The sequence below is a fragment of the Acartia tonsa genome, chromosome 4, assembly GCF_053477335.1.
Source record: "Acartia tonsa isolate MP-2025a chromosome 4, ASM5347733v1, whole genome shotgun sequence".
Classification (NCBI taxonomy): domain Eukaryota; kingdom Metazoa; phylum Arthropoda; class Copepoda; order Calanoida; family Acartiidae; genus Acartia; species Acartia tonsa.
Genome location: NC_137263.1, coordinates 46,899,212 through 46,908,964, shown reverse-complemented (window position 1 = coordinate 46,908,964; position 9,753 = coordinate 46,899,212). Strand labels below are relative to the sequence as shown.

At 31.3% G+C, this 9,753-nt stretch overlaps 1 protein-coding gene and 1 long non-coding RNA gene across 2 annotated transcripts; one reads left to right on the top strand and one right to left on the bottom strand.

Annotated features, from left to right (window-relative positions):
- The first annotated feature begins 615 nt into the window (after window positions 1-615).
- Window positions 616-9,029, top strand: LOC145318347 (uncharacterized). Its single transcript, XM_080159645.1, has 7 exons — window positions 616-701; window positions 2,112-2,212; window positions 2,755-2,924; window positions 5,211-5,320; window positions 6,489-6,715; window positions 7,052-7,125; window positions 7,574-9,029. Exons 2-7 carry the CDS (start codon window positions 2,123-2,125, stop codon window positions 7,620-7,622), a joined length of 720 nt encoding a protein of 239 aa, XP_080015771.1. The 5' UTR covers window positions 616-701; window positions 2,112-2,122; the 3' UTR covers window positions 7,623-9,029.
- Window positions 3,536-4,751, bottom strand: LOC145318346 (uncharacterized). Its single transcript, XR_013879314.1, has 3 exons — window positions 4,594-4,751; window positions 4,110-4,288; window positions 3,536-3,899 (listed from the first exon to the last, which is right to left on the bottom strand). It is a non-coding gene; the product is annotated as an uncharacterized LOC145318346 (long non-coding RNA).
- Window positions 9,030-9,753: the final 724 nt, after the last annotated feature.

The window sequence follows — 9,753 nt, the reverse complement described above, 5'->3', positions numbered from 1 at the left end:
ATTTATATTTTTTGTGCAGCTTTTCTATAATTTAGGTGAGGAGGGCACATTGGAATGTAATTTATACTGGCTATAAGACTTTTTTGTATTAGATCTTGATTTGATTGTACAAACTAGCAGTGTCCAAACTTTTCCAAAAATTTTAATCTACATAACAATGAGTAATATTGTTTATCTGTTGCTTTCCCTTAAAGTTCTTATCGACCACTGAATCCCCCCCCCCCCCAACCCCGTTTTCTTTGAAAAAAAAATTTAAAAATGGTGGGGCAAGTGAGGCAACTCATTACGGGGACCCTTACCCTGCGGGATCTATACCTGCGTTGTCCTGACCCTGTTGGAGCTACCATGACCAAACCTGACCTACAAACGAATAAGTACAACCACCAACTCCATTTTCAATTTATTTAAAAATGAGGAAGGGTTAGATCAAACTTATGCACTTTGAGGGAACAAAAATGGAAGAAATTTACACTGGTCGTATTTTGCAATTGCCAAAAAAAACTTTAATTCATCTTAAATTTATACCTGTACTTTAATTTTTTTTTGTCTAAAGTGTTGTTTAAGTTTATGATTGCTGCGCCAAGTTTTGAACATAGTTGACCTTGTTATAGAATGTGAACGGCTGTTGCTAAATGATGGAAGGTTGGCAGCTAGAAAAGCCAAGGAGTCAATCAGCCGTGGGCCTGTCTTTCAACTACAAGGTACAAATAGTTATTCTCGTATTATAAACAGCTTTCCGCGAATATAAAAATGTACAGTTATAAGATTAAAACTAGTTTTGTTAGCTCCGAGATGCCAATATGCAATTTATCCTAAAAAACATCCGTAAAAATCACAATTACGGATGGACGGACAGACAAAGCGAATTATAAAGTAGCTACGCTACTTTAAAAAGTTCAAAGACTTCGTTTAACCTGCTTGTCAAAAAGCTACATATGTTCAAGCTTCAAAAATACTAGGTTTTACGCATTGTAAGATGATACCAAAGAACTTTTATATAATATTATTTTCATATGCTTTACAATATATTGCAATGCATGCACAGTACGGCAAATAAAATAGGATTTATCGATTTATTAATGTAATGTTTGGTGTTCAAATTTAGAATAAATGGGCCATGTAATAATATTTCAACTTTTTAGAAACGTAGCAGGATTCTTATAACTCAAGGCTCCTTTAAAAAATTACTTTTACTGTTTAGTAGAAATGTTTTTTCAGGGTTAAAAACCCCCACGAGGAGTGCGATTGGGTGCACAAAACCAAACATGTCCCTGAATCCAGCCAGCGACTACACACGAAATAATATTTTTTGCTGTCTTTGCTCTACTGTTTAATATAAAAGAATATAATTTTTCTTTGATATCATACTTAATTACCACAGAACGTAGAGGGAAAACTATTTACAACCCCCCCCCCCCCCCACTTCATAATAAAAAAATACATAAAAAACTGAATCTTTAAAGACTTTGTCTTTGACAGTCAATACATATTTGTAGACAATATATTTTATTTATGTTTAATGACAGATGGTCGAATTTACGAACAAGATTTAATTATAGAGTAGCTGCAATACTGATATCTATAATAAAAAAATTTAATATACAAAAATATTGGTTATACTGAATTTTTTTCTATATTATGTTTAAGTTTTTTTTACATAATTTTAAGAAGCCCCACTAGAAAAATTAAATAACCGAATTCAATACATACAAAATTTATTCATAATAAAGGAATTTCTTAATTTATTATAGCAAAAGAATCTTAGTTTGTAATTTTCTCTTCTAACAGGGATGTTTTAGGCCAAAGAAGAGTGGCAACAAATTAAGTAGAACATTATTACCAAAATATACTTCCAATCCAAAAGTCTATTATTACAGGAGAAATTTTGTCGTCAATTTAGGTTGCTTTAATAGTTCTCATTTATTGGTCGGTGCGTTCATCCAGTATGAGGGGAGTGGATGGGGCAAAATGGGGGTACAGTTATATGAAACAGCTGAAAGAAAAGTTTTATCAGGGTAGACAAGAATATCTCACAATATCCACTAATTTAATATCCATTAATATTTTATTGTAAAAAAATTAAAGGTCGTCTTTTATCTTTCTATTTTTAGACCATTACATTATGGACCTAGAGGATTTTATTCAACATATTGATGTTGTTGTCCTATCGAATGCAAACATATCCGTATCCTGGAGCCTTACTTATCTAAAGGTAAAACTTTAAATATAACAAAGACGATTTAAATGCGATTGCAGGAAGGCTTTATAAAAAACGGTAGATCTTAGAAACATGGGTGGGTGTCTCTCTCCCCCCCCCCCTAAACTATCACCTCTAAAACCCAGGGAACGCCACTACAGTCAGACGATAAGAATCTATAGACTTTTAGAGGACTTTTGTTACAGTCCCTTATGTTTAGAGAAAACATAGAGGTAGAAATAAAAGAAAATTTTTAAATGACACTAACAGGAAAGATGAAAAATATTGGCAAATAATTGATTAAGACATTGAAAAAAAAATTTTACTCCAAGATCATTCAATTACTTTTTACTTTATCGGTTTAACAGATTTATATAGATACTTCGCCCCTGAACTATAGGGAACAAGGAAGAAATGTCAGAAAAATAGCCTAAAACCATCCCAAGGCAACTAAGAAAAACCTTAAACTTAATCAGCCATTTCCGAGATCTTTAGCTCAAAACAGAAAAAAAATATTACTACTTTAAATTAAAGAATAACATAAACTCTGTTGTTAGGAAACGAAGTATATGGTAACCCAGCAGGCCAAACAGAACAACCATACAACCAAGGATACCATTGGCAATGGCTGTCTGGCCGCGTATCCACAACCTGTACAGCTGATTGAGACCAAGGTCTGGAGTATTGGACTTTTTCTTAAGGTTCTACAGACTGGCAGATGCTTCAGGTAAACAATCAATAATATGTAGATTAAATAACGGGGGAATAGATATTTATCGCCTCTTATTGTACTAGAGATATGAAAAAGGTACCTACTGCTGCAATGTAGGTGGAATACCCTGGCCCTTAAACAGGTGCAACTAATCTCCATACACATGAAGGCTTACAAATAAAGGTCGTACAATAAAAATAATTTGTTGTCTGTTGGGTGTTACATAGTTCCTCGGGTGTCTGGAGAGAAAAAGATACATGCTCCACATAGTTATCCTTTAATGTTCAACCTGAGGTTATTGACAGCAACCTCGCCCCTAGAGGCAAAATCTTTAATAACCCTTAGTACGTAGATTTGAATTTGAAAGTTAAAAATAAAGTATGATAATACAATTTAGGAATAATCAAAATAAAATTACTGTATTCAACGGGGGACTGCCATTTACACATCCAGCAAATTTACAGTGGATGTGTTTTTGCCAGTGCATTGGATGTATTTATGACAAACTGAATTTTTACTGTATAAATGACAGTAAAATCGATTCTCATGCCATAAATACATCCAACACTGGCAAAAACACATCCCATATTTTTATACATATGTCAAAAATACATCCGACACTGGCATTTACACATCCATACTTTTTCATTTATATGTCATAAATACATCCAACACTGGCATTTATACATCCATAGCAATTTAACACAAAATAATAAGAAAACACACTTGTATATTATTTGAGTTATGATATATTTGTCAGGTAAAATAAAAAGCATTTTAAAGATTTAAATTAAAATATATTTGTCAGGTTAAAATAAAAAAAAACATTATGTGATGGATTGTTGTGACGATCTTGACCTTGTCACAATTCTATATATTGGTCTACCAAAATCATCAACCAACAAGTCAGACATATCCCCACTTCCATATTGATTGTGGGGTCTTGGAGGTCCTGTCCCTTGAATCCTTGTACTTCTATTGTTAAATCTCCTTAATAAATAAAAAAAAGATTAGTTTTTATTGTTTATTGAATTTGATTATAAACCCTAAACCTTATTTTATACCAATTAAATATTCTCTTTTTTTAAGAAGCGTCGATACATTTATGATGAAAATACTCGATTATATATTCTATATCTACATATTTTATTCTTCTTTTATACAAAGTAGCTTTGCTACATATAAAATGAAAATACTCACCAGATGTTCTGATAGAATTCAGTGTGATCGCTACACAGGCTTCGTAAACTTGGGTGATGAAGGAGAGCGGATCGGATTCTATAGCTTCCCGGATGGCAAATTTGGTCTCGGTGACTTTTGATTCAGCAGGGCTAGGTAGATGTAATCTCCCATTACTCATTATATGCACAGTTGGAATACTAAAAAACAAAACGCAATTTACAATTTGCAAAGGAATAATATATATTTTACAAATAAATAACAAGATCTAATGTTGTAATTGTTTATAACCCCCAACTGTTTTGATATATACATATATAATGTATATATTAATTAAAATACAAAACGTAAATTACAATTATTTTAATCCCAATATTATATATTTTAAATCGATAACAAGATCTAATGTAATTGTTTATAACCCCCAACTGTTTTGATATATACATTTTACATATTTATATATATACAAATATATGTTAAACATAAAAATGTAGTAAACTTTTACCTAATAATTTGAGGTTCTTCATCAGTCTCTTGGGCGGCTTCTTTTGAAGTATAACGTCAGCTTATCGTGGCCTTACAAAGTGCCTCACAGCAACTAAAGGTTACCAGTTATTTTTGTTGTCACAAAAAAAAATAGCCTCTGGCTCTACCATAATAAAACAATGAACTAACAATAAATATCTAAATTATAATATTATATAGCAATAATTTGACCACCTGCGGAAATGTATTGATGTTTTGCAGGGAGCATCTTGAGAAAAAGGGAAGTAATTAGGGGAGAGTAACTAAAATAGGGTAAAAAGTTTAAGACCTATACATACTGTACAAAATATAATTAATTGTAAATAAATATTCATATAAATTAATCTAGATGTGTATTTGCCAGTGTTGGATGTATTTATGACATATCATCGAAAAAGTATGGATGTGTAAATGCCAGTGTTGGATGTATTTATGACATATAATTGAAAAAGTATGGATGTGTAAATGCCAGTGTTGGATGTATTTATGGCATGAGAAAAAGTAAGAAAACATTTTGCCAAAAATACATCAACTGTAAATTTGCTGGATGTGTAAGTGCTATAGCCCCTATTCAACTCCTCTATTGTTTTTTTTCAGGGAGATATTTTCAACTCCAGGAAACAGTTTGGAGGGGCAGTGTATAATAACAAACAAATATGGAACCACTAAAAAGAATTTCAAAGTTTTCTTTCCTGAGCACTCAGAAGGTAAATAATTGAGTACCTATTTAACAAGGATGACAACATCCATAAAAGCGAAGCACTGAAACAGTAGGACAAACGGACATTAACACTTATATAGTGTCAGAACTGAATAATCAGAATATAAATTTAAAAGAGTCGAAGCAAAGTTGTAAGTAAATTTGTTGAAAAACTGTTTTATACAGGGTTATGTTTATGAACATACTTAAATTTTTAGGACTTGATTATAGAGTTGCTTCGCTAATAACATTATACTTTGTTGTCCCAGGAATCAATATATCAAAAATCAGATCAATCTCTTGATTAGATCACATAACAATTTGTTGTTAAAAAAGTAAAAAAATCAACATGCTTAAAATGGACCTACGGACATTTTGGTAATAATTGTAGAGTTGCTTTCTAAATCGTACCTAATTACTAAAGGAATCACCATGCAAAATTTAAAATCGATAGGACAATTCTAACATGCCTAAATTAACGAAAAAAGCTATCCGTTACGTCCCTAATTATAGAAAAGCTTCGCTTTTAAAAAGATATAGAAAACACAAATTTCAAACAAGTTTCAAAGAAATTTGGCATCTGATGTCTCTATATAATTTTTTTTTGAAATGAAAGGTAGAAAATTTCAGACAAAACAGGTTTTCATCGGTTGCCAGTTTCTCTATTAATAAGTGCATTTCAGGCCTCTATTGGCTTCGCCCTTAGCTTCTAAGGGAGGGCGTGGAAGGTAGGGAAAACAACTTAAAACCACCCTAAGTAATTGTTTAGGCTTCACTGAAAGGTAAATTAAATTCGGTTTGGGAATTTCCGAGATCTTGAGCTTGAGGCAAAAAATGTTAATATCTTATATTATAGGATATCTGTGGGGAGTATTATTTTAATCTTTCTTTTGAAAATCAATTTAAAAATAATCAATTTAGAAATTATTCTCGTATTCATTCGAATCCGGTGGATAGGAACCGGTTCTCATCCATACGAAAAAACTATGTCTAGCATCGTATTATATCCAGCTTTCTACGAATATAAAAATGTACAATCATAAGATTAAAACCAGTTTTTAGCAGGTGCCTTCGGCACCTCGGGGCTAAAAAACTAGTTTTAATCTCATAATTGTACATTCTATATCCGCGGAAAGCCGTTTATAATACGATGCGAGAAATAACTATTCTTTCAGAGGAGAGCAATAAGCTATTCATCAAGAGCCTGGACGATCAGAACCTGAACACCACCTCCATCCTGCACATGGAGAAGGAGGACGGCGGTGTTGAGGGTGGCGAGGCTGATTCCCGCGCCACCAGGCAGCTCATACTGGACCTGAAGGAGTTCCAGGAGCAGAGGCTGAAGATGTTGGCGCTGGAGAGGAAGAGAAAGGAGATGATCAGGATTAGAGAAAGAGATAAGGTGACCAAAGTTTTGTTGAAGGCAACATTAAAAAAGTTTTAAATGAATTCTTGAAAAAAGGATGATTCCCCTAAATGTGCATATTGCAATAGGCCCAAACCGTGTGGTGCCAATACCTGCGGTGCCCTAACCCTGTAAGGTCAATTTGATATGACCTAACTTAAGCTCGCCGAAATTAATTAACAAACAAAATAACATTCCAAAATATGAGGGAGTTCTGTGTTATAGTGTTATTTATTTTGGAGCGTTATTAAAGCTACAAGCAACTAGAACTTAATTTCATGCAATTTTTTTAAAATTCAGCTCAGCATTTACAATATTTTTTGTTTATTTCAGGCTATGTGGTTTATGATTGGAATGATCATTCCTATGTGTATACTTCTCTATATAACTCTTAATATATCATGCAGGTATGGTATTATTCAAGGATCTAAAGGGATAAGACAATGGACGATTAATTGATGTACAATACATCCCAAATGATGATACATATTAATATCCCTGTTGTAGATTACATTTAGTGGTTGAAACGTTTTACAATCAACGTTGTAAACCAACCATTCAATATTCAAAGTTGTTGAAACAATAAGAAAACGTTAATATAAAACTTTGGGGACTAGTTTGATAAACAGCCCAACTTCCCATCTCATTCAATTTTCCCACCTCCCTATTGTTTGATTAGTTAATCGGTCAATCGTATTGTAATTTTAATGAAAACTTGTCTTTAATGTTATCGAATCTTCAAACAGGCATTTATTACTCTTTAAGGTTTTCCTAAGATTTTTTGTGTGTTTTTATTTGGTTCTTATAAATGCATTATGCTAAACAAATTTACCCTTTAATTTTAATATTTTTCAGACAAACCAACAATGGAGGAGCAAATATGTTTTCAACAATGACAGTTTAAAAACTAATTAAAAAAACCAGAATTAGTTAAAAGTGATGATGTGGTGATAAAACGTCTGAGGAAATCTTCAAACTTCAATCAAACCTGCAAAAGAAATAATAAACATGAAAACTATTTCCATTTTAAAAACACCCCATAACTTATTGATATTTACATTTAAACTGTATAATGTATAAAATTTAGCTTAAATTACATTTATAATTAATAAATGAACATAACTGCATAACTGCATACTTAGATTGGTTTCATTTTCAATTTATCATTTTAGTATATTTATTACAAATATTTAGAGATCAAACTGAAAAAAATAGACAAATACAGCATTTTTATATTTCTAGATTTAGACGTATTCTATTTAAACCATAACCATAAATTATATAAAGTAAATAAAAAATGTTTTAAATGTTTTAACAGTAACAGTAGATGAAATAATAAAAAAAAGATAGGTATGTATGTAGGTATACTAATTTAATGTGAAAATTATACAATATTTTTTTAAGATTTCACCTAGTATTTTATCACAAATTCCTGTAACTTGACAAATTGTCTCAAAACTTAGCCATGTTACGTCATAAAAATGAGGGAGATGAGAGAAGAAGTGAGAAAGAAAACCCCTAAAAAAAGATATGGATAGTCCCTCATTTTTATGACGTCACATGGCTGATTTTTGATACACTTGGCAAGTTACTAAATTTCTGCTCCTAAAAAGTACTCATGGATTTGTAGCTATTATTTTTTTTTAGCTTAAAAAGAAAGATGAAATATTTGTCTTACTTTAAGAATTAAATTATGCATCAAAAAAGCAGTACAAACTATTAAAAGTACTTTTTAGGGGTGGCCATACACTAGATAGACATAATAATCATAGTAACTTCAGCTGCTCGTTTACCTTATAACAATGTGAAAATTAAGCTTTTTAGTTCCTATAAAAAATTATAGCGCAATCACATACTACATTACCAATAGCAGGCCATTATACATTTTTATTGACCAATTGTAGGTCAGTATGACGTAATTTTTATAGCCACAATAAAAAGCTTTTGTATAAACTTATATCATGTTCAATAATAAAAATGCAAAACTATCTGATTTTTTTGCACATATTAGCAAAGAACCAAAAGATCAAAACTACAAAAAAGTGAAAAATTGCCTCTTTTTCTGTTGTCCTTTTTGAATTTATAATTTAAAGGAAAATTTTACAAATTCGAAGTCATTCACATATTCATAGCTTTTTTGCTTATTGCGAAAGTTTCTATTTTAAAACTATTTTGATTAAAATTTCATTTTGTTAGAATCTAAATTATAGATTACTTTATTTTACAAATAAACTTTGCACTAAAAATGTTGATCCTATGGATTAAATTGTATAAATTTTCAGTTTTAGATGAAATAAACGTATTATTTGGTCTTTTTATATGTTTTCAAACCGTTTCTCTATAAGTTAAAGGAATACGACAACATGTGTTAAATAAGAAAATCAACAACCCTGAATCCCCAACCAAAAAAGGGTAAGAATATACTAAATTTTTTAAACAATAATTAAATTTTGGGGCTTTACCCTTCCTTCCCTCCACTAGGGGCAAAGCCATTAGTCCTTATACAAAAGTAACAGTATGTTTGTCAGGCTCTCTGTATAGCAAAGGATCTCGCCTACCGCCAGACCACTACGGTTCTACTTTACATGAAAGTTTTTTATAGGTATAGGGAATATTTATATATATGTTAAGGGAGTGTAAATTTGCCATCTAAAGAGATATCGCCCTTAGAAAAAAAAACTATTTGAAGGTAAGTTAAAGTTTGATATCAGTGCAGTACAAAACATTATGTAATTTTGCACACAAAAAGGCTGTTTCTTTATAATAAAACAAAAAGAAATGATTAGCAAAAATGAAAAGAAAGTTCAAAATATAACCGTATTTATTTGTTTATATTGTAAAATTTTCAGAGAAGTTAATCCCTGTCTGTCATATATTTCTAAACTTCTTATCTTTTTAGTAGCGTAACAACTCCAGACTTATTTTTGTTTGTGTTATCATAGGAAATAATCGCTATTGTACAACGAAAAATTAATTACTCCGTCAAAGCGAAAAAAATCGGGCTAACTAGGATTCGAGATACAATATTTGGTAGC

What these genes read in the sequence shown, in the direction of transcription:
- LOC145318347 (XM_080159645.1), top strand. Translation starts at nt 2,123, where the DNA reads ATGGACCTAGAGGATTTTATTCAACATATTGATGTTGTTGTCCTATCG. An exon ending in GGAGCCTTACTTATCTAAAG is followed by an intron (nt 2,213 to 2,754) that starts GTAAAACTTTAA and finishes CTCTGTTGTTAG; the next exon opens with GAAACGAAGTATATGGTAAC. An exon ending in GGATTAGAGAAAGAGATAAG is followed by an intron (nt 6,716 to 7,051) that starts GTGACCAAAGTT and finishes TGTTTATTTCAG; the next exon opens with GCTATGTGGTTTATGATTGG.